Source organism: Lagopus leucura, unplaced genomic scaffold (genome assembly GCF_019238085.1).
Source record: "Lagopus leucura isolate 7727_CA_CO unplaced genomic scaffold, USGS_WTPT01 Super-Scaffold_100050, whole genome shotgun sequence".
NCBI lineage: Eukaryota > Metazoa > Chordata > Aves > Galliformes > Phasianidae > Lagopus > Lagopus leucura.
In genome coordinates, this window is record NW_024962296.1 from 228,333 (window position 1) to 253,857 (window position 25,525).

Genomic DNA, 25,525 nt, shown 5'->3' on the forward strand with positions numbered 1-25,525 from the left:
CACTCAGCAGTTCCTTGAGCAGACACAAGTTTGCTCTCCTGAAGCTCAGGGTCCTGACTCCATCTTGCCAAGCGTGCATTCGTCCAGGTCACAAACTCCACCAAGGCACAGGCACTGCAGGCCACCTCCTATCTCAACTGCTCTGATGCCCTCATCTGCATTGATAAGCACCAAGTCAAGTCAGGCTTCAGCTCGGGTTGGTCTATCTGTTAACTGGACCAGGAAGTTGTCCTCAACCGACTCCAGGAAAGAGAAAATTAAGCCCAGCTGATGACGCCCTTCTTTCACAACCTCCAAGGAAATGTCTGAGGCTGGATAAGACCGTGAGGCTGATCCGAAAGAGAAAACTGAGCCACTTCACGCACACACATGAAAAAAAACTGAAATGATGCAGGTGTTACAGCTTTACAAATGGATCATAGAATGGCCTGGGTTGAAAAAGCCCACAGTGCTCATCCAGTTCCAACCTCCTGCTGCGTGCAGGTCACCAATCAGCAGACCAGGCTGCCCAGAGCCACATCCAGCCTGACCTTGAATGCCTGCAGGGATGGGGCATCCACAGCCTCCTTGGGCAACCTGTTCCAGTGCCTCACCACCCTCTGAGTGAAAAACTTCCTCTTCATATCCAACGTAAACCTCCCGCTGCAGTTTAAAATCATTCCCTCTTTTCCGACCACTATCAATCCACATACACACTCATTCCTCCTCCTGTTTATATGCTCCCTTCATTACATCTATTGGGATTTTCTTTACCGTCTGTGGCTCAAAGCACTGCAAACTAACTGAACCTATTCTAAGGAGTTCTACATAACATTCAGCATCCAAGTGCTTCAACCTACAACAGCTTTGCAAACATACATGCAAGATCAGAGATACCATCTATTATCATCTTGGCTTTACTGAGAGATTTAAGTAGAAAGTATCCACTAATAACTGGTGTTATCTTCCCTAATGTCTTCATGGAAGATCGCCCCAACCTCTGGGAGCACCACATTTTCTTTGTTTTTTCGAGCACAGCTCTCCCTCTTTCTGGAGGCCTTTGTTAACAATTACTGTTCACCATACAACAGTTTCAGCATATGATGGAATGGGGGGGACTGCAGCCTCATTACCACATACCATATAGCAAATGACTACAAAACCAAAGGTCTTACCACAGCTCTTAAAGAAAAAGCAGCCTGAACTGAAACCAGAGGCATTCCCCTGGTCCTTGAATGCTTGCTTTTGGAAGCCTACTTACACATTGCAAAGAGTTTTTGTTATTTACCAATTGTCTCTACAGCATACAATCATGTAGCTGGAAAGTAAAGAGAGAATACTGAAGTCTTCAACAATCACACTGAATGTCTTAATTTGACCTCAATATCTTATGCAAAAATTAGTATCTAGCCACTTGCCAGACTTACCACTGAGTTTTTCAGTTATGGTGCTTTTTTTTTTTGTTTGTTTAGGAGGACACGAGGATAACCAGGAACTACCTGCTGCCCAGCCAAAAGCAACAGTGCAGTGAGTAATCAAAGCTGGCATGCCAAGTGCTAGCTGATCACCACTGCAGCTAGAGCCCTTGGGAGGCTGTGGTTTTTCGTACAGCTTTTACACACCTCCCACCTATTAAACTTCTTGCTACACATTGTTTAGAAAACTTATATTTTAATATAAAAAACATTAAAATAGTAACAATAACAAACATTACTTGTTAGCTACTCCTTCCTCTGCAATACTTAGGGATAGAAACAGGAAGTAACACAAATCAGGATAAGGGTGAAGGGCACTTCTCGACACCACACGGACAGCAGCACCGGACAGGCTGCCAAAAACACAGATGTTCTTTGCTTTTCTAATGAACAAAAATAAAATAAAATCTGTCTTCTATTAAATGAACTCCAACAAGCCGTCTTTTCAGTTCTGACAAAGGCCCACCAGGGACAATCCATCTTTGTCCTCCCGAGCTCCAGGCACACATACAAGCTCGCTGGCTCACTCAAGAAGGCCAGACTGCCAGTTTCCCTTACCCAGGTTTTCCTCCCTGCTCTCGTTCTCTGTTCTTAAAAAGAAAACAAAACCCGAACTACCATCTTTCTTCAATACACCTCTGGAAGCCTGCAATCAAACTACACTAGCACTTCTGTTTCTTTCAAAAACTGGTTCTGTCATAACACCATACTGAGAACAACGCGGGTGAGCCTCCTGCTGTGGATGAACAACCTCCATTCCTGATTGGATTTTTGTAGTGAAACCTTCTTTCCACGGTCTAATGTAATACAGCGTTCACTTTGTTTATAGCACAAAAGCAATGAATTGAAAGCATCTGCAAGTCAGCCACTGCTTTTCCTCAGCAATTTCTTGTTTCCCTGCTGATTGTCTGTTCTCACCTAATGTTGAGCCAACATTCAATAAACTCAAATTCCTATCTTCCAACATTGCACACATACTTTATATGAGTACTGTTTTTGCAGCATATGGCAGACTGCGTGTTGTTCCAAAAGGACAAAGCTCTTTGTTAGCCACAAACTAGCTTGCATTTTAAAAATTTAAATGGAACAAAAAAAAAAAAAAAAAAAAAAAAAAAAAGGCAATTTGCTATGAATTTCAGCATTAGGAAAGGCAGCTATTCTATTTTCCAAAATAAAAGAGCACGTGATGATATCCCACATTAATGACTAAAAAACGCTTCTTTTACAAAGCAAGAAAGAAATTACAAGAACACCATGTGCAGTTTGTCACTGTAAGACTTGTCAAGGACACCAGAAAGTGGCTTGTACCTAACTGATTTTATTTTAAAAATCTATTAAAATCTATCCGTCTCCATGGCAACTCAAAGCATGCGTTCCTCCCATACAATGCGATAAGACTTTTTGTGAGTTCTGTTTTATAGTCAGCCTTTTGTTATTTATTAAACAGCCAAACATTACTGTATCTATATGTGAATCCATATGTGGACATAAATGAAAAGCGAAACATGCTGAATATACTGCTGCTCATTGTACTGTCCCTTAAATCAAGCTTCCCATAAATTATGTGACCTTCAGAGGTGAGTGGATTTTAACCCAACTATTGCAGTTTTTCAAATATTAATGATGTAAGACATGTTTACAAACTAATCTTATTTTCCTCAAATTTTACGACTACTTCAATCCTTCAGAGCTCTTCCACAAATCACTATAAGGAACCAACAGAATTAATTTTCTTAAAAGTAGAGAATAGAACGAATAATTACAGGAATCCTTTATAAACTCAAATTACAAAGCACTTCAATGGAACTTCAGCAAGCTGGTGCTAAAGAACAGATGTATTGAAATTGACTGCATTTTATGGCAGTGACCCAATAAATGGTAAATGCAGATTCTACCTGAGGCCTGAGTTCCACCAAAGACAAAATGCAGAATTAATGACATTTACTGAAGATCTTCAAAAAATTATACATAATAAAGTAAATGCAATTCTCATTTGAACAAAGTGTGAGAAGGACTCCACCCAACTTTCCAAAACCAACGTCTTTAGCAGTGCAAACCTCTACAATTTAAGGTACAAAAATGTCTGAGGTACTGAGCAGAGTGACATAAAACACACCATGACACTTCATCTCCAGTTTCCCCTTCCATGACCAAACATACCAAATTATAAAGATATCCACCTTAGGCACACAGCACTGAAGTGCTCATCATGCTCCAAATCATTCTGCACATCTTTCACACCCAACCAGGAAAATGTTTAAGTATTTTCCAGTAATCAAACAGCAAATAAGCTAAAAGCTAATTGCTAAACAATTAGACATTTTCTCAGCACACTCTGAGAAACTGACAAAGTAGGCGCCAAAGTGGAAATAATTATTCTTTGCTTCTTCCATGTTCAGCGCAGCACTTATAAGACTGTATAGGTGCCACTTGCACTCATGGCCAAGTTACTGGGCACTCCATGAAGATCCACCCTTCACTGTAACCATGAAAAACACAAAACACTTCCATAATGCCATCGAATAACAGAACACACGACTAGGGATGACTTCCAGTTTTCTGTTAGCATCAACCCGGGCCAAGCAACTTTCCAGGACTCTTTCAAGCATTCTTTTCACAGCAGTTGAAGAACCATGTAAAGGAGCTTCCTGTCTGCAGGTAACCTCGAAACTGGCTCAGAAAGAGGAAAGGTGACCAGATATTGTACCTTTCCACGAGTCTAACTGCAAAGAACCGTGTGTGAAATATCATCAGCACTGTATTTCCACCCTGCACCTTCACAGGAGATGTTTTGAAGTAGTAGTCAGGCACTGCATGGTTTGTGGTTGTTTTTTCTTTTCTGTTTTTTTGTGGTGCTGTGTTTTTTGTTTTGTTTATTTTTTAAACATCACTTCTATGGTTTCACCAGTTTTGAAGTAAATGCCACCTCACTAATTAAAAATGTCTCAAAACACTCCAATACAAGGTTAAAAACTACACCAGTGATTCAGTAAAGGACATTTGTTTTAAAATGCCAGTTCTGAACTAATGCCACTCTGCAGTAGCCAGGGAAGCCTTACAATAAACACCCAGACCAGCTCCAACTGCACCACGTCCTTTTGCCCACTTTTACACTAAACAGGAGCTTCAGAAGATTTAAAAGAATTCAAACTCAGCTGGCAAAGAATTCCACCTGTTCCCAGTGGATTAGATCGCATTCCACACTCTTCCCTCTGCTCTTTCTGCAGAGAAGTAGCAAATTACATTTATTGATCTGACCAAATTCTAAATTGGGCAGTTACATTTGGTCTCTCCGCAGTAATCTGCTATTTCAACAGAAATCATCCCCCCATCACATCTTAAAACTCTGAGGAATTTTTTTACTGCTAAAATAGCTGCTGTGCTCCACCTGTGAGTTACAGTGATCTCTTAAGCTGACTTAAGAACTCACAAGAGTCTTGTTTGACCTAATTAACTAAAGCTGACAAAGAACTTACAGATCCTTTATTTAGAAGTAGTATAAAATAACAGATCTGACCAACATCTACAGGGTAAGAGAAAGTTATCCACCACCTTCTTGGTATTATTTTTCTCTCTATGGAAGTCATATACTGGTCTGGGCAACTGCCTGACAGCTACACACATGCACATCACCACAACAAACACAACTGTGCATCTCTATCCAGCTCTGCACCTTCAAAAGTCTCCCCTGAAGACTTTGTTTTGTTTCCTTTTTCTGCCCTGTTCCATCTCTTTGGAGCACTCACAAGAATAAGCTCAGCTTCCCAAGATAGTACAAATAATAACTCTATTTTTACTTTCTCTCCCAGTACATTACAAAGTGCAATATCAGAGAAGGGAATCTCTGGCAACTTCTTATGTGCTTTTGTAACACTAAAAAGGGACAAATAGAACCTTCTTTTAAATTTCTTAGGCTTCCCAGAGAAGGAAGAAGTTATGTTGTCCAAATTAATCTCCAAGAACTCAGAGTTTATGAGCCAGGCTAAAGAACAACGCCAGATAAAAGCAGTGTGATATGCAGTGACAATATACACATATGCTCACATGCACATTTGGGCATCTGTTATCAGAAACTCTACCCATGTTATAAGCCACACAGTAAACAAAGTTTACATAGCATGCAGTTAAAACATTTAGTACTTGTTAACTCCTCCCCAGAAACTTCACATAACAGCAGTGGAAGTAGAAAACTCCAATGTCAGTATGTGACACAGAACGGTGACCTTCAGGACAGAAAGAAGTTACCAACACCTATTGATCCCATGCTCATCTGCAAACCCCGCAGACACACACGTCAGAAGGAAAACTTTCTTTTCCACTACCAGGACACGACATCTGCACTCAGACTACTTATTCAAACAGAAAAAAAGAAATGTTTTTTTTTTGTTTAATCTCAAAACTAAACAAGCATTTACTTTTAGAAATATTAAATATTTACTATCTATTACAGATTATCCCAAGTACTGTTAGATGAGCATACAGTTTTTTAACCAGATTACCACTACTGTTACAAAAAACATTCAGTATAAATTACTAAAGACCTTGAAAAAATTTTCTCCTGGCTTTTATAGCATATAAATATCTCTATACCTTTCCAGATGGAGAGAAATCTCCTGTATTTTCAGAAATCATATTGCTTTTTTAGCACTTATAGACAGATGCTCTGAGTAATTGGATTACGATACTACAAAGCACAGAGAACGCCACCATACACCGTCTTGCTTCAAATTCTTTCTAAGCACAACCTTCCCTTAAGAACTCATTGCACATAAATGCCTTTTTCTCTACAGTCTCAGCTTCTAGTTTTAGTAACACGATTATTCAGCTTTCACATTGACAGCAGAAACTGTAAGACTATCACAACACTGTGTGGTACTCAGGCCCATCTTTCCAATACATATTTTATAGTCTGCAAACCAGAAGTACTGCACAGCTCCTAACTGAAAGCTATTTGAGCTTTCCCAGAATTTCTTCCTGGTAAGAGCGTGGACTCTGTGGTCAGAGAGATGTGAGGAAGGCTTTATGAGACTTGATTTTCTACAATGGTTTCTCAAACCTGAGCTTTACTTTACTTTCCCCTTCGTTAGCTTTCTCCTCTTCCCCCAGCTTCTTTCAGCTCAGCTCTTTTGTCTTGGAACCGCAGAGCACCTCTTTTCAGGCAGTTGCTCCAGGCTTCCTAGACACTGCAATTCCCAAGTCTGTTATTTGAGAGGCAGGCAGAAACCTTACAACGCACCCCAACTGCAAGACCAAAGAAGGTTTTTGGAATTTTGTACTGAAATAAACTCGTCCTCCAAACCATAATTCAAGCATGAAGCCTGCCAAAGCACAAGATGAACAGCTCAGCCCATCCAGAGCTACAAAGAGATGCTCTGCATGTTGTTTGGCAGCTGTCTGTTACGTAGCAGTACTGCACTGCAGAGGTGCCCACTGCTGCCATTTATAGGTACTGACCTACTGAAAACATCTGCGCTACCAACCAGCATTTTAACTTTCTCTACACCTTAGAACTTTTCTACTAAGCTGACAAGGCACAGCAGCATGATGAATAACACTAATTAGATTTCTTAAATGATTCATATTTCAACGCGGGTTTAATAAAAATTTCTGCTGATGCTGACCCAACACTAAACAAGTATTTCTCTTTAGTCTCTTTAACACACTTCACCATGTGACCTTACTGTTCAATTTCTAACCAAACAGCACACCCGCACTGCCACATCCATTTGTGCATCCTCTACAACTCCACAGCCTTCAGGACAGTTTCTGAATAGGACACGTTTCGGTCACCCCCCTAACAACAGCAGAGACTGTTCCTTCATGTCAGGAAAGCTACACTGCCACATCAGCAGTGCTGAACATAAGAAAACATTACTTCTTATTGTGAAGGTGGTCAAACACCGATGGCAATGCCCAGAGAAGTGCTAGAGTCTCTGTCACAAAGAGGATCAAAACCTGACAGGACCCCATTGTGGGCAACCTGCTCTGCCTGACCCTATGCGAGCAGCCAGTGGGACGGCATGAGGAGGTCCCTTCTAACCTAAATGATTTTGTCATCATTTCTATACTATTTTTTGTAGTACTCCAGAGGGAAAAAGCAAAATATTTTTCCCCCCACTCTGAAGCTTTGCCAACTTCTTTTTTGAAGCTGACGCCTGCTTCCCAAATTACATGAAACCAGTAAATCTTTTCCCCTGTTATTTAAGAATACAATAACATTGTGTGTAATGAGCTAGAATAGAAAGCAGTCCCAGAAATAGAAACATTGAAGTTTATAGCTAGAGCTTTCTTACTCCCTCTCCTCAAAACGTAGCTATAACAATCAAAAAGAAACAGATTAGTAGAATGGAAGTTCAACTCATTTCTAAGTAAAATAATTCTCCTTTCACAGCCGCAATACTATTGCCATACTACTGTTGCCTTCTTCATAAGACACTGGGGAGAGAGAAAAATCTACCTTATAGAAACATACAGCAACAGAGTATCTGGAATGGAAAAAACAAGGAGTGCTAGATGATGTAACAGCAGTACTAAGAAGATTGTATATTGCATGTGCCATCAGAGAAGAATTGGAAGCAACACAAGGAAAGCTGATTTCATAATAGACTTGATTGCTTTTTGAAGGGAGAAAGGAATGAGGCTCATTGTGCTACACTGGACCCATCTTTTCTGCCTACATTTCCCAAGTATCTCACTAACAGCACTTCAGGCTTAACTTAAGCAAGGTTTACATAGAGGTATTTCTCTAAAGAAAAGAATTTCATACATCAACTACCTACAGTTCTTGGTCCTAACTCGATAGTTACAGCTTATAATTATTAAGAAAAAAAACTGTAAATAAATAAAACGGAAAAAAATATTTTCAAGTATGCAGGTTTCTTATTTGCCGTTCTATAGGATTTGGCCATTAAAAAAAATATAGTAGGATTATAATGAAAGCAGAGCTAGGTGACATTGTCTGTCAGCAACTGAAAATTATGAGTAAGAGTGTTTATTTTTATTTCACTTTTAATATTGGAAGGAACAACAATATGGAAAGGCTTCTGTTTGAGTTCTTCGTCTATTAAACCCCAGACACCAAAACAAATACAATCTGTGCTGAGTAATTCTTTGAGGGGACTTGCAGAGGTCTTCCATTTTGGTGTTACTAAACGCATTTCTTAAGAACATTTCTTAAGAATTTCTTATCAATTTAAACAAGGAAGGTTTGGGATTTGAAGGCAAAATTTCAAAACTGCCGAAGTTTCCAATGTGAATCTCACATTACCAGGGCTTCTACAGTTAGCCACTCCCCCCACCAGACAAAAAGGAAATCTAAAAATTTGTATTTCATGTTTTTTTCCTAATGGGCTGGGAAGCATGCAACATAGCTCTCATTCGAGGTATTTGAAAAATGCTATGCAATGAGAAGAGTTCTTACCACATACAGCTGTTTCCAGAGCACAGCCCATTCCTGTAGTGTTGCTGTGACCTCAGTCACAACAGAATCTTCAAGTGGCACAACTGTTTCATATTGCCTAGACAAGAAGAGGACAAAAATTAGGAGAGGTACTCTGGAAAAGGTATAAGGAAATAAGTACCAGCACAGTCATTTGTAGAACACTCTCAACCTAAAGAAAAATGAGCTCTCAACCTAAAGAAAAACGTTTTAAGAGCAACATCTTGCCTGTTGTAACACTCAAGCAACTCCAGTCTCCTATCAATTGTTCCTCCATGACATTCCCAAAAGTTTGCTTTCATGAAGCATTTTCTACTTATGTGTTCAATATTCAAATCATTCTAATTGAGGTCAGTGAAAACACTTCTCGTTATTATAGCACGTTAAATTACTCTGTCTATAAGTGGGGCCCTTCCACTTGTGTTCTGTCTAATCCAGTCCGACCCTTTCCTCCCTCATATGACACCCTGCCAGTACATCAAACACCCAGAAGATCTACCATTTACAGCCTTCCCCAGCCAGAAGGCTTCTTCACTACTGGATTTCAGGGGAACCCAACCAGGCCATCCTCTAACCAAAATAACAGAACTCATCCCTTCACAGCCAAGGTCTTCTTTACCAATCAGAGGAGAAGCACTGCACTCCCTTCTTTCATTACACTAAGATCTACAAATGTGATAATTAACATAAATATTATTATACAATATGCTATCTGAGCCAGGAGTACCTGACTTGCCCTTCATGTTGAGTGATATTACAGACAGTTAGTGGTAAGCAGGATGAATTCAACAGCCCACATTGTGCCAGGGTAGGTTTGGATTGGATGTTAGGAATAACATCTGCACAGGGAAGGTGGTCAAGCACTGGAATGGGCTGACAAGGGCAGCAGTGCATTCCTCATGCCTGAAGGTATTTAAGAGATGCGTGGACATGGTGCTAAGGGATAAGGTTTAGTGCCAAGATTTGGTAGTTCAGGTTGGTGGCTAGATTCAGTGACCTAAAAGGTCTTTTCTAAATTAAGTTAATCCATGATTCTACGATTTTTAGTCACCGTACGTTACTGGGTATCTCTGGAGTAGAGAACTAAGTTCCAATACTTCATTTCCAAGCTACTAAAAACACATTCACATTAATGACGTAAGTAAATCTTGTATTATTTCAAAATATATATATTTGATATCTTAGAAACCTGCTGAGGCCATATTAGGTATGCATTCAACCCATTAAAGCTGGGACTGGAAAGCCCCAGGACAGCAAGACAGATTTTTCTATAATTATGCCAATGACTTCACCCTTCCCATTCAAAACCTAACACCTAGCATCTGAGATTGTGCCCTACTCCACAGCTGCACTTCTTCATATGTGGACAAAGTGAAAGACTAGGAAATCTCTATTCATGTTTTAACACATCTCTACAGAATATGCTTGTGATCTGAAGCACAACACTTAAAAGTAGTATGCTTTATTATATATATAATAGTATTTATTATATATATTTTTTTTTAATTTAATATATATATTATAGTATGCTTTATTATTATACAAATGTTCATACTAGTTCTTGGAATGTAGTCTTAAATACAGGGCAGAATTGTATTCATTTCTTTTTTTACCAATGCATGACTAACGACTACGATCTCTGAGTCAGAATCAGATTATTTTCCAACTATGTTCTGCTGTATTGTAAACCAATCTTCAGATACTTAGTTTTAAAAAATAAAATTGCCCTACTGAGAATGCAAATATCCTGAGTTGGTTGCCCTTCACAAACTGTGAATTAACTTCAACCACTAGTAATTTGATAAATTGTGGGAAACTCTTCTTTCCCACAAGGAGAGTACACATCAGGAGCAGTCACTGCACACAAGCTATGTGTTTCACTACACTCTTAAGTTATGAAGCATCAGTACTACTGCTGCCCTTAAAAGGTTTAATCAGCCCATTTGAGAATTAACCACACAATGCAAGACCATCAGAAGTCACACCTTTTTCTGCAGGAACTTCACTAAATGCCATCTTTTAGTTTTATCTTCCCCGTTTCATCTTCCACTTGGGGCGACCATCTGAAATGCTGCACCTCTAATTCTCCTCACAACAGTCCTAATGTAGAAAATGTAGATAAGAGCAGCTCTGAGCATGCAGGAGCATCAGTTAACCTCGCTGGAAACTGCGCTAAGAACTCTGCCATCACGTCATCAGCTCTGCTATTCACACTGACTAAACTAACCCTATGCCTAATCAGCCCTTCTGCTGCCCTGAAGGTAAAAGACAATTCAGCAGAGCACACCTGAGTCATTCTTTGGGCTGAGGTATGGGGGTTGGATGTTCTTGAAAAGTTCCAAAGTAACACAGTTACCTTGTCAGCTACATAAGGACGAAAATCTGTTCAGAAATGACATCAGCTGCCTACGTGCCAGTGCCTCCCTAACAAACAGAATGGAATATAGAATTCTGCCAGTGAGGAGCAACAAGAAATTAAAAATATAAATAGAATTCTTTACAATAGGCGCATATCAGGCAGCACCTCTGAAGTATTGATTTTATGAAAAGGGAGCAGGAGTAAATAACAGAACTGCTTCCTGCTGTGTTAAAAACAAGAAGAAAATCAAGGAATTTATAACACAGCTCTGCGGAATAATGTTTCAATTTCAGGACATTATAAACACAAACTACAGTGTACAAAAAGCACTATACATTTTAGTAACAATTTCTTAGATTCCCTTCTAAAAGAGAAACTGCAGTTTCTTAAAAGAAGGAAAACCACTCACCCTCTGTTACTGACAACTGCCTTTTTCAAGTGAATATAGTTTGCAGGAAAAATCCCCTGCAAGAGAGAAAAGCCTGTAAGTTAGAAAGGCAACACTTGCAGTTTGCAGCATTAATACATTTGTACCATTATTTATATATGCATGCAATTGCCAGTATACACATTAACATCCTCCCCCATCACTGTGTCAAAAACACTGCCACAGACTCAAGTCAACATTCAAACTGGACAAGTAATTTTCATCCCACAAAGCTTCCAAAGTGTTCAGAAGCACTGTTCCACGTGAAATGTCCTCTGGCATAAAAACAGTGGGTAAGGCAACTATGACCAAATGAGAAGTCTCATGCTAAGCCTACACGCTGTTGCCTTGGAATGGACAAGGAATGGACAAGGGATCAAAATAAGGGATCTACATTTAGCAAATTTTCTTCATGCTGCAAAAAGCATGCGAGCCCAGCAGCATGCTAACAGGTAATGAGCAAGCAGACATGAGGTGTGACAAGTAGAAAGAACTCTGAGGAATGAGCAGCTTGCAGTCAGCAGAAGGAAGGAGGAAGAGCAGTAACAACCAGGGACACTGACTGCAGAGATGTAAGCTAGCCAGCACCAGTGCCTGTTGTGCAGCTCCCAGCATGACATCAGCCCCACTTCCAGGCCTTCCCTTCAGCATGCCACATTACCTTAAGAGAAAAGGGCCTAGACTTAAAAAAAAAAAAAAAAAAAAAGCAACAAAAGAAAACATCCACCATCCAATTTGTGTTTAGTCCTTATCCCAGTCTCTCACTGAGCAAACAAGTATTCCATTACCTGCATACCCCAGGCTATCCTCCTCCTAGCAAAGAACTGCCCAAGCCCACCCAGCACAGCTCCAGGTGTTTGCCTTTTGCTGCTCCCACGACAGATGGGCTCTAACTCTGCCTGTGCTATCAAGTTTATCAAGCTCTCATGAGATGAAACAGAGAAAATGGATAATTTAAACCAAAATCGTCATTGTACTCCATCATCTCTGTAAAAAAAAGAAAAAAAAAACCAAAGCCCCAAATGCTCGGAGCAGCCTCAGCTGGTTTGTAAGGACATGCACCCCAGTGGGAAAACTACATCAGCACCATTAATCTGCAGGTGAAGAACAGCAGTCAGCCATTCACAATCATTTCCGTAATCAAATGTGAGCTTTACATTTTTAGAACAACACTGTGTAATAATCCAGGAAGACATTTTTTCAGCATGATGAGGGTTTTGAAAGGAATATTAAGAAAATTGTATTCAAAACGTTAAGGAAAAATCCTCCCTTTTGATAGGCGAGATGGACACTGCAGAATTAAAGCAAACAATAACAGCTTAATGAGAAAAAGCAGTAAATGCTTTCAGCCCTCCAAAAATCTGGGGGGAAAAAATGCTACTTCAGTTTCTTGTCTGGTTCCTTCCTATCCATGCTTTGTACTTCTGTGATCCTGTGCTGTTACCTAAGAAACCAAGGAAGGTTTGAAGGGCTCTCGGACCAAAACTGAGCAGATACTCAAGCAGAAGAGGTAGCAGTGCACACAAAACAAGCACATGGAGAGCACAACAAGCACAGTGTTCCATGGAGAGAACTTCAATCATGCAAACATTTCCAGTAACAAGAGGAAAAAAAGTAGTCTGAAACATGAGGAATCCGATGCTCTTTTCTTTTTAAATACAAGCTGTATTTATACCAGAAGCCAATGAAGGAGAAAACTATTTATGTGCCCTGACACATACATTTACGTAAATACACATGCACTCATCAGGACAGCCAAAAAAGTTCAAGAAACAAAATGGGTATAACTGGAAAATAACCAAATGCAGTAGTTAAATGGTAAAAGTCTGAAACAAAGCACCCTTCTTCATCAGACACTTTTCCATAATTACCCTAAACTGACAACGCAAATAATTAAATGAGCTTCATTAAGCAGCATAAGATCAGCCTCCCTCTAGGAGGAGTCATGTGGAAATGATCCAACTGGATGAGACTTACAGGTATTTGAAAGATTTAATGGTACATACTGGGAAGATTCCTGATTTTGGGGGGTAACAAATAAAAAAAAAAAATACTGTTCTCTACATCTAGGAAATAAATCTAATCTCATCACATGGAGAAGTGAAAGGTAAGCACAACCTTGGGTAAGGTAACAGTTTATATGGTTGCAACAGCAAAGCAGAGACACTCTACCAGTACATTGAAAGACTTACCTTCACATTGGGCTTCTTAATGGAAACACCTCTGTACCACCCTAAAACCAGAGAAAACACCTTACATTACATTCTGGCATTGTTTATGTTACAGAGAAGCAAGCTGACCAGAAACAACGCAATCACTGAGATCATCTCAAAAACCACCCTCAAACCACAGGTCAGACTTTAAGATGTTTTTCTGTTTGGCTCTGCAACAACAACAAGCAATTAGGGACGTGGAATGCTCCTATTTCTTCCATCAGGAATAAAAGCAGCTTAGTATTACCTGGTCACTTCACTAACAATCATCAGCTACTCCTAAAGATGTGCTCAGTGCACAAACTGCCATTGTTTTTCCCATGTACTGGCACAGGAGTCTCCTCCTAGTATTTACCTTCATGAAAAACGCAGGCTCCAAAAACCTGCTCTTTTACAGACAGGAAAAGCCATTACCGTACATTTCTAACATTGTTTAAACAAATATAAATCCTTCAGATGTGTCTGGTCTTATGCATGCCTGGAGAAAAGACTTCAGGATCTCATTTCACAAATCCAATTACTGTTCTTGCATCCCCCATCAGATAACAGCCCCAGACAGGACAATACATCAAGAGTAAGAGCCAAAGCTACCAGTCAAACAGAAGAACCCAATTACTTCCATTTTACACAGGTGGAATTAATGTCACTGCAGCACAAGGGTTCATCTGGAAAAAAAATTAAAAAGCTCTAAAAACACCATCCAGTTTAACCATGAAATCTGAGGACAGATGACATTAGCACGTAACACCTGAGTTAAAGGATGTAGGTTTTCTACAGAGAAAGGCTGTGCTTCATGGACAGACACACTGCTTCCCCATCTTCTTTTCCAGCAGCTCAAAACAGACTCAAGCTGCCTGACTCAGTGGCCGGCCCAGGGAAAAGCAAGCAGGTCACTCCAACTGGTTTTGAATGAATGAAGCCCTGTACAGGGTGTGGGGCTTGGATGCAGGCAACACCGTTCACAGCAGCGTGCATGGTGCTACACTCTGGATTGGTGGCTAAAACCGCGCTGAGAATAGAGCAACACTTGCACAGCACTGGTGCTTCCTTTCTTCCCCACTCTGTCACCCCAACAAAGTGTTGGTGCAGGAATTCCCCAGTTTCTTAACCAAACTGATTATAAACACCTCGAGCTGTTAGTTCTCAGTATGCACAAAGCTGAACTCAAGTGCTGCCAAGAAAACAGAATGGATCATATACCCACAGCGCTGTGCTCTGGACTAGCTGCTGTATCTTAAAGTCCTGTTCCATCTTTGCTTTTCTACAGACTCTGCTACACCAGGCCACACAGTGCTGGAGATAAAGGAAGCAGAGCACCCGAACTAAAGCTTACATGTAGCATTTTGAAGGAGAAATATCAAAGTCAGGGAAAAAAAATGGTGCTTTATAACTGATTTTCTCAATACAATGAAACGATGTGTGATAAAAAGAAAAGTGAAAAGTAGGCTGCTCTGCAGCTCTGCCCTCTGCATGTAGCAGAAACTCCCTCCAAGAGCTGCAGGAAGAACCACTTGTATGATAATAAAACGGGAAAAAAAAATAACAGGAAAAGCACACCATGATGCCATTCCACCTGCACACTGAGACCTTTATTTGGTTATAAAGTTTATTGCAAACCTCACTGCCTGCATGTACAGTCACAATGTAGGTGACCTGGAGGCGGTAATAAAAGCTAAAGAAGAATGCACTTGGTAGCACGTGCAAATCACTGCTCTTCCCTTTGCCTGCAGGGCTTTTCCAGCCATAAGAAGCATTATGCTCTGCTCAGCTCCTCCGAACCTGCAATTCAGCCAAACCTCTGAAGGAGGATAGAACAAGGACACGTCCATATAGAAATTCACAGCGCAGGAATTTCAGAAACCTGCATATTCATAGAAAAGGACTGAAAAGCAGTTTTCACAAAAATGTTTCTCACTCAGAAGTCACAGCAATAGTGCAGTTCTAATTCAAAGGACTCAGAATAGACTGAGCAGATGTGCTCAACTCAATGTTATCAGCTGAGAGATAAGAAGAGTTACCAATGGTTTTTGATCCTTCCTTGACAATGGATTGAACAAAACAATATTCCTTCTGATAGTCACCTCACAACCCTTTTCAGATCTCCAGCTAAACAGCAAGAAGTCTGTTGAATGGAAAAAGCCGGTCCCTTTCCAGTACCCAAGAGCAGAAAAAGGATTCCAACATGATACGCATCTGTTTTTCAGGGGGGAAAAAAAAAAAGCTCAAATAGTGAGGATGAGTAAAGTAGCACTGCCTTCAGAGCGTAAGAAAAACAAACTCCAGAGATAACTTCTTTCTTCAAACATCTTCCCTGCTTACAGCTCTAAGGAAACATGTCCAAAGCTGCCAGGAGAGGCTGAGAATGGGAGAGTTCAGGTTTGCAGGAGCATCTGTGAGCAACGGGAGCCCGGCTCCCTGCCCCAGGAAACAAATCACAACTGCTTTTGGGGCTAACTAGAGATGGAACCACTGCCTGTTTTACACTGGAGACAACCCTGAGCAGAGGAGCACTTAGGAAAAGCCTGTCTTTTACTTCCACCTATCAAAAGCTTCCTGATCTTGCATTCAGAACAGAAAGACTAGCATTTGTACAAAGCAAGGCCCAGGATGCATGTCTTTAACATTCACCAGTCTGAAACAACCATGTTTGCCTGAAGTGATCAGAACACTTTGCAAACTAACAAACTCCACACCCAGCATAACAAGCCTGGACATCACACAAGTGCCCAACATAGCTGCTCTCACCCCTCACCTGCTGATGGAAAGCAGCGTTGTACACTGCTACAGAACTACACTGATTTGTGTCACTGAAAGAAGAGCAACACACAGCACAAGCTGCTGCCAGTGCTGCAGGTGAAGCCCGCACTCAGGTCCTCCTTCACGCTCTCCAACTGGCAGCAGCCTGGCATTAGAGAAATGAGCTGTCTGATCAGATGCAGCAATGAGTGACAAAGACAAAATGGTTTTTGCATCATAAGCTCTGTTGGGTCCCAATGCCAATAAAACACATCACAGTTTGCTACTAGATCACACGCCACAGTGGTCACAGGACGCATTTTATAATGCTGCCTGAGAACACGGACAGCTAACATACAGTCTCAGCAACATGCCATCCCGTAGAGCCACAGGCACCACAGCAGCTGGACACAAGCACACATGCTTCCCAGCTGGGGTCAGCAACGTGCAGTGGTACCACCGCCTACAGGGCAGGAGCTCCACGTGTCAGGTGATAATTGAAGAAACGAAACTTTGAACCCCACAGGGATTATATCAACGTGTTATGCACTGTACAGATACCATCAGCGTGGCAGAATGCAAAACAGTTGGTTAAAGTATATTACCACATACAGTTCCACTAAAAATCTGGTAAGCATATACTGCATTATTAGGCTTCTCTGCTAAATCTTTGTAATTTTTGGCCAGAAGCTGTACTTCATGATTCCAGATCATAAGCATCCAATGAAAACAAACCACAATTTAATCTGTGGGGATGACAAGCTGTTGGGATTTATCGACTTGTTTAAGTTAGGAAGCAGCCTTTTATTCTACTAATTGCACAGCTTCAAAAGGATTGATAAGTACTGGATAGTGCCTTTCATCTGATCTTGTTTATCTCTGTTGAGGAGACAAGTCCAGAAAAAAAGACGTTTTGTGAAACCACTGAAGCCCTCAATTTTAGGATAAAACGCTGAAAGCTTTTAGCTAAAATTTTCCAAAACATAGAGATGCCATGATATTAGGAAAACCACCCTCAAACTTAAGCAAGGAAAAATGAAAGTCTCACACTGCAATTACTACAATTAAAACATGCAAATGAGCACAAGGAATTGAACAGATGCACCACTTGTTAACCGGAAAATACCAACAAAGGGGCACAACAAAGGAAAGTCAGACCCAGATAAGACCCATCTACTCCCTTCACTACAGCTCAGTGCTCATCAGTGGTTCTGAGCTTTCTTCAAAGGGAGACCTGACTTTAAATTTGCAGAAATCACACGCAAAAGGGAGCAGCTACCATGCTAAAAAACAGCTGGTCTCCAAAGACAGCTTAGGCTGAGGAGCCATTTGCCACGGGCAGGTTTCCTTCACTATCTCCATAACTGCAAGAAAAGCAAACTGTTGGAGCAATTGTTCTTCTCTGAGAAACTACTGGAAGTAGTGGGAGGCAGGAACGGATTTCCAAGAAATAAATCCACAAAACAAAGTAAGAGTTGCACACACTTGGAGGTAGGCACCTGTCCTAGGAAAGCTAAATGTGAAAACACAATTTCATGGTCTGAAAAATACTCAGAAACTGAGATGCAAATGCTGCAGCTTGTTTAGTTACAGTGTGCTGCTCCACCACCTAACTACTTCAGTAATTTTTCCAAGTTATCAATCCCAACACATTTCTTCTTTAAAAGGCAGAATAGCCTCTTTAATAGTCTACTCAGAATTCTGTGTTTAAGAAAAAAGAACGCTTCAATGAGCACAACTTCGAGCTATGAGGGCACAATATCAGAAAGGCAATGTTGTGACTTCCTGCAGTTCCCTTTCAGCTACACAAAAACCTCCAGCATCACCTTATGCCCGTCCTCTTAAACCTCAAAATAAGAATTTACTTGAAAAAAAAACTGATTTCTTTACAACAACTGTACAAAAAATACTCTATTATGACAGGATAACTATTTTCTTGAATACTTAATTTGATTATTACATTTAACAATCAGATTATGAAATTGCTTGGTAGCTAGCACTGTGATGGCTGTACAGCTGATAACTAGCACTTGAACTGTGTTTAGCTTTCATTCCATTATGAAATTATAATTAAATTATGCATACTGTGGATCTTATAGATCTAGTAGATTACGTATTTAATACATAAATGCATCTTAGCTTCTTATTCTGAATTTTAGACGAATAAGTCTTTCCAGCCTTATGAGTAACCCCCGGACCTGCAGGACAGCTACCTTTTGTACACGCTGGTCAATCAATAGTTGCTGCTACCAGTTAATCTGCACGTAAGCTGCTTGCAGGCTGTGTGCACCTCGCACTATGCAGTGACCTAGAGGAGGGCTGGCAGCAATGAGCAGTGAGAGCTGCCTGACCAAAGGCACCCGCTGCCCAGAGCAGCCTGCTGTGACAGATGGAGCAGCTCCCAACTCCCACCCAGCCTGTGACAGCAGGGCCACAGCAGCACAGCTGGATGTCAGCATTTCATCTTGGCCTCAGCCACAGCGGCAGCCATCCAGAAGCCATCCCTGCTCTTCAAAGTAGTCAGGCAATATTTTCCATAGCAGCTGTGTGGGTCCAGGTGAATTCTGCTCCCCAGACAAACAAAAGGCAGAGGAAAACGGCCATCTCACTGGAGGCTTGGAAGCATAGCACAGACACCGCTCTCAGGCACAGAGTTCTCAGAACTGCAAAACAAACCAACCAATGCTAACTCGCAGGTGTCCCACACACCAAAAGCCTTCATTTGGCCACACTGTCACTGCTGGATGCTAACTACATTACACATAGGGCTTATCAACACTGCTACTAACACAGAAATTAAACCATGCAGTTCTTAAAAAGTCACACAACTACAATGTAAAAGAAAGGATTTGCTCGTGTGTTATCAGTTAACATTCATTACTGTCAGTGTTATTAGCCTTAAACTCCACTGCACACACATGCATGCACATACACACATACAGACCCGTATGTGTGCGCATGCGAGCACATCTGTTCCTCTGCCCTGCAAATACACACAAGGCTCAGCTGCAGAGCTACACAAGAACATAGGAAATTCTCTCTTCTATTTAGTGTGTTCAAAATGCAACAACTGCTTTCTACACCAGTCGCTATGACATAGTCCTTGCTGTAACAGTTATTCAGTAGCTCATTATCATTAGAAATACATATGTTCAGAAGCACAGGTAACACTGCTTTTTATCTATGCTGGAACTCTTCAGCAAGCCTCAGAAATCCTTCTCCATGTCACTAGCATACCTGTGTGCATGTCAATCTTTTCAACACTCATTTGCATGAGTTAACATCAATTTACCCACTCCGTTCAAAAGAATCCCCAGCAATTAATGCAGAGCATAAGAACTAGTACAATTCACTCTAACCAAGGATGCTGTTAAGCAGTGGCTCAGGCTGACTGGGGGTTCCAGAGCTCACTTGGTGCCACCCACACTCCACAGGGCTGCCCAGAGAAGCTGTCTAGCCCTGTGCCCATAGCTCTGAGGGACTCACAGCCTCCATGGGAAACCCATACTCAGTCCTTGCACAGCCCAGAAGTGTTTGCTGATGCTCAGGGATGGCATTACTGAAATGATAGAGGAGTTCCATGTTGTGCAGTTCCAGATGTAGCAAAATTAACATATCTTTCTTAGGTATATAAAGTCCGTGCCAAAAGCTCCTTGAAGGAGAGGAAAAAAAAAAAAAGACAGGATAGCATGCTTAAAAAACAAACAACACAGGTGCACTAAAGCCTCCTCCACACAGCAGAATGCATACTACCATACACAGGGTCTTTCCTTCCACAACGATCTGAAGACTGACACTGCCTTTGAGGAACTGTCTTCAAAATTGCTGGCAAAGAAAAAACACAGAGCCCAATTACTGTAACACCGTGAAGAGATGGACTGGATTATCCTTTTGCTTTCCTGTAAGCAAGCTGCTCCTTTGGATACCTTTTTTTCCCTCAGTTTTGGAAGTTTTCCCACAATTTTGGAAGTTTAGGGGAAATTGTTTGAAAACATCATGCCTGCTTTCAACAATATCACTGTTTTCCCTTAGAGTTTTACTATTCTTTTCAAGTATCTTTTCCTGAGCTTGCGGTGTTCACAAGACCTGGTAAAGCAACCGCAATCAACACCACTGTCTGAACAAAGCTTGGCCCATTGCACCACTCTGTTTTTAAATAAAATATTATCAATTTGCATGTGCAAACCAGATGTATTGTTTACAACATGCTTCTCCATGGATTAAGCATCAACACTGAACTGCAAAACTCATTCAAAGCTTTATAGGCATAGGTGAGGAAGCCACCACTTTCCTAAGACTCACAAATATTCGCTTACTTTTTCACAGAAGAGCTCACTCAGCAGCTAAACAAACAAAACCCCTGAATGCATGAGGAAAACCTCAAGAGCAAAAGACAGTTTTAGGCATGAGAGAAAAAAAAAAAAAGCAGTCATCTGACAACCAGGCAGGAGGTTTATATAGGTGCTCTAGCACTGAAGATGAAATAGGAAAGTAAACTGAACAAACACAAAAACAAAACCACAGTTTTGTGGAATGTGAATTTGGAATTCAGATTTGTGAATCTGGGTTCTGAATTTGTTTTTAAATGCTTCAGGACTAAGGTTATATCATTCAATCTGAGACTACAGAGAAACATCCCCATACTGTACATTGTCAGCCTCTCTCTCAATAAATATGTTTTATACCACTTGCTTACTCTGAATGTTAGGATAAAAAGCGTTCTCTTTTAAATGCAACAACTTCAGCCAGATTAGCCCCAGGAATACAAGCAAGGGATTGGGAAGTGCAGTTTATTCACACACAAGAACCGTAGTTATAGCTGTAATGTCAACAGTGGCATTCTCCTTCAGGAACAAAACGTGGGACAAAGCATGCTCTTCTCTCTAAATCTCTATTCTCTAGTTTATTTCCAGTACTGCTACTAAATTGCATCCCTCTATTTCACACCTAATGTTTTTTGTGTGTTCAGATACTCCTAAGCAATAAACGTCGGTACGCTTCATTGAAACACGTAACAGCAACATTTAGAAAATACGGCTAAAAAAAACCACAGACTACACTTTGTGATGAAAATTTCTTGCAAGACCCAATTACAACACAACAATCAGGTCAGGGTTCAAGATTTTCTGGACAGATGGTTAACTTAAAACACACTGACCCCCTATCAGACTGGATTAGTGCCAGAAGCACTCAGCCTTTCCTACAAAAAGTGGGTCAGGCTAGTTCTTTATCCAAGTGCTTTGATTTGATGCATTATTATTCCTGAGCAACGTACTAAAATCTGCCGTATTAAAATATTTTTACATTCTTACATAGCAAATAGGATTGCCTCCTAGGCACCACACTTACCTTCACATTTCTCCAGGATCTGCACAGTCTCCCCCAGCTCCAGGACCAAGCCTTGCGGCACAGCTCCTCGGAAGCTGCATATCACTAAAGGGTGGGGAAAAAAGAGAGAGAGACATATGAGGGTTGAACCTGAGCGTGAATTTTCCTTCTAAGCATAGCACTTCAGCTCATTCCCTACATAAAAATAGCTATTACACAGCTGCCCAGAAAACCTGTCAGCCAACTTCTCCGCATCACATACCTTCATTTCAGCCCTTATCACAAGTTAAGCTCAGCAGTGACATAAAAGCTGCGTTTTTTATCAGACTTCTGCATCAAGCAAGTCTCGATCATTTCAATCACCAACTCCAAATTCATACTAGACACAAAACCTTCCTTGTCTCACTTCTTACTCTACACAACGCATCAGAACACACAGTCCTAACTTCAAAGAAAATAACGAAGTGCTGTAATCAATTTCCTTCAAGTTGCAACCACTGCAATTAACATTTGTGCAGCTAATATACTAGGAAAATCCTACACTGATGCGTACTATGATGCTGAACTGGATACCCTGAAGAATACAACAGAATCTGTATTTTTCAAGAACTGCCACACTAAACTTCTGAAACATTTTCCAAGGTAATTTAATTAACTCAATTTTAAGCACAAATTTAAAAGCCATGATTCATTCCCCACTCCCATGTCTGCCCACACGAACTCACAAAGGCACAGCCATAACGCAGCCACACAAGCCCTTTGCCCTAAGCACAGAGGCCCAGCACCCACGGACCAGCTGCACCTGCACACAGCACAGCGCCGCTGCTGGGAACCCAAGGGCTGAGACCACAACCTGCAGTGAGCACCAGCCTTTCCCAGTGCAAGAGAATGCTCCCCTTGAAATAGAAGCGCTCAGCTGCAGTTGAAATGTCTCACTGTGATGATGGTGCTGCAGTTCACCTCCACCCTGAATGCCTTTTTGTATCAAAGACACTGAATCCCTGGAGCTGCTTTGTGCAGACTGCCAGCAGCTAACCAGAAAGCCAAGCAATGCAGCAACTGGACCCACCCTGCAGTAATGGAGAACTCACCCACCAAGAATTCACAACTGTAGTCTTCAATCAATGAAAATCACCTCGTGCTTCTCCCAGCAGCTGCCTAATGGTTCACCAGCAGGCCACCATCAGAGCTCTGGCAACTTCTCCTTGCCCCTCCCGCAATCCACATAAGTGACCTTTAAATGCTGATTATTATCTTTTTTCTTAATGGGGAATAATGACTTGCACATATTTAGGCCTATAAGAAATCATTCTAATAGATTTGTTAATTTATAAAAGGAAACTGTTTATTTATTAGATATTTCTACTGGCAACAAAGAAAACCTCGTCAGGGCTGTACTGCATTGATGCAGCGTGAGCTCTGCAGGATTCAGGGTGCTCTCCACTCAGAGCCCTTTGCTTAAGCCCACCTGACCCAGAAGAAAAAGGAAAAACAAAATGCAGAGAACAGAAGTGAATTTTGCCCATCATCTATGGGTACAATCTGGATGTCCATTCTCAATTGGAACTTAAGTTCTCAAATAATAAAATTATCCACCCCGCATTCCTCAATGTCCATACAGCAACATGCAAAAGAGCTCCTTCATCAATAAATTTGTGGGCTATGCCAATCTGCTGCGTTGGACAATTTCAATCACCAATAAGGTATGCAAATAGCCAGATAGACACTTTCAGAGTAACAGACACTGAATCTCAAGAGATTTTCAGCCACACTAATGTAAGTGCACCAAAGTAAGCTGACCGGATGCAATAAGCTGTATCTTGTCCAACTATTCTGCGCAACCCACAATTTATCATCTCTGAAATCAAAAAATAACAGCAAAAATAGCTGCTGACTGTGACAGAATCCCAGAACTCTGTGGCTGCTCTGCAGTCTGATACGTGACTCCAAAGGTTATTGCCAAAGTTACGGATGTTGCCTTTTTAATAAATAAAAACTTATTATGCAACACAATCTTATTTACAAAGTGACTTCTAGGCATGCAGTTCTTCTCTGCAGTGTTACTTGAAAGGAGCAAACACAAATATGGGTGGGAAATACAGAATAGCTGAGACCTTCAAAGGAAAATAATTTACAGATGGGCTCCAGTGTCTGACTTCCATGCTTCCCACAGATCAATCCTTCAGAGCACGAACACCTCCAAAGCACCCATCACTTGAGCAGACCCCATCGTCTGTCCCCAGAGGGAAGCAGAAACGCACCTCCAGAACAGCCCGGCAGCAAAGCAGGGCTTTGCTTTGGGTGGCTTTTCCCCTGCCACTCACCAGGTATTAGCAACACCTCCCAGACTCTAGTCAGACCACTGAAACACACAGCATCTACTTCCAGGTATTAAACCCCTTCTCATCAGCCAAGTTTGTAAGGATGCCATAGAATTTAGTTCCAGCCAGCAGTTAAACCAGAACTCTGTCCATGGGGAAAGCTTTGGCCACACACAGTAACCATCACCAGGACATAAATGCCTTAACTGTGCTGCTTGAACTGCTGGGCCACAGCAAAAGAAATGCCTTCCTCTGCAAATTGTAATGAGAAAGGCACAAACTCACCTGCACAGCAGGATAACCTCCAGCTATGGCAGAGAATAGGAAGAGACCAGGGGTGTAACATACAGGAACACGGAAAAATAGTTTGGAAATCTGAAGACCAAACAGGAGAGGACACACTCAGAAATGTTCCCCTAGCCTAGGGAAAGGCCCTGACACAGTGCGAGCAGCTGCATTACCATTTACCTGCAGTAAGAGAAATGGTTTCAAAGGAACAGTATTAAAGGGTGCACAGACAAGTGTGGCACCTTCAGAAAGAGCAGGTATGTTTTCACACAGCTAAGTGATTCTTCACAATGGGTAATTAAAGGAGCTGCTCACTATATGGATGAGAAAGATCCAGTCAGAGCAACCCACCAGGATTTTAGAAAAGGGGCTGCTTTGAAACACCCTCTATCTAAAGCTCTTGCAGAAACTGAGCTAGTCTGTGATAAAGGGGGAAGGCATTTGCATGGATCAGAAACTGGTAAAGAGAGAAAGCTGGTTCTTATTTCTGAGACTGACCAGGAAGCTCTAAGGGGATCCGTGTTGAAGCCTGTTCTTAATAAAATATTTCTAAGTGATCTAGAAAAGCTGGGAAGTAGCCAAGTGACTGAGTTCTGCTGCTACGCGGGGTGACGCTGCGCTGCAGAAGGACCTAGCAGGAACACACACTGCAGACAGATGCCATTCAGTCCATCTACATAGGGATGAACAATCCTAACCTCACATCTAACCCACAATCTCTCACCTTGCTCCCACCACTCTGAGCAGAAGCCCAGACTGACATTAACAATCCCTAGCATCAGCTCAGGCACCTCCAAACCCTCCCTGCATGGCACAGCAGAACACTATCCTGGGAAAATAGGCAAGACAACTACATACATGCTGGGTAAAATTCACAGCAAACCGCCACGTGCCAGTTTTCCTCTTTACCAAAAACATATCCTTTGCCACAAAGGACAGAAAACCATATGGAAAGGTTGAA

The 25,525-nt window shown here is 41.3% G+C and overlaps 1 protein-coding gene across 9 annotated transcripts in view; it reads right to left on the reverse strand.

Moving 5' to 3' along the window:
* Nucleotides 1-25,525, reverse strand: part of DOCK3 (dedicator of cytokinesis 3) — a 192,402-nt gene that overhangs the window by 153,361 nt on the left and 13,516 nt on the right. For all 9 annotated transcript variants that reach the window (XM_042885449.1, XM_042885453.1, XM_042885452.1 and 6 more), the window contains exons 2-5: nt 21,977-22,060; nt 13,871-13,911; nt 11,661-11,716; nt 8,875-8,971 (exon numbers count right to left, since the gene is read on the reverse strand). In XM_042885449.1, coding sequence (XP_042741383.1) covers nt 8,875-8,971; nt 11,661-11,716; nt 13,871-13,911; nt 21,977-22,060 — 278 coding nt within the window. The remainder of the gene's footprint in view (nt 1-8,874; nt 8,972-11,660; nt 11,717-13,870; nt 13,912-21,976; nt 22,061-25,525) is intronic.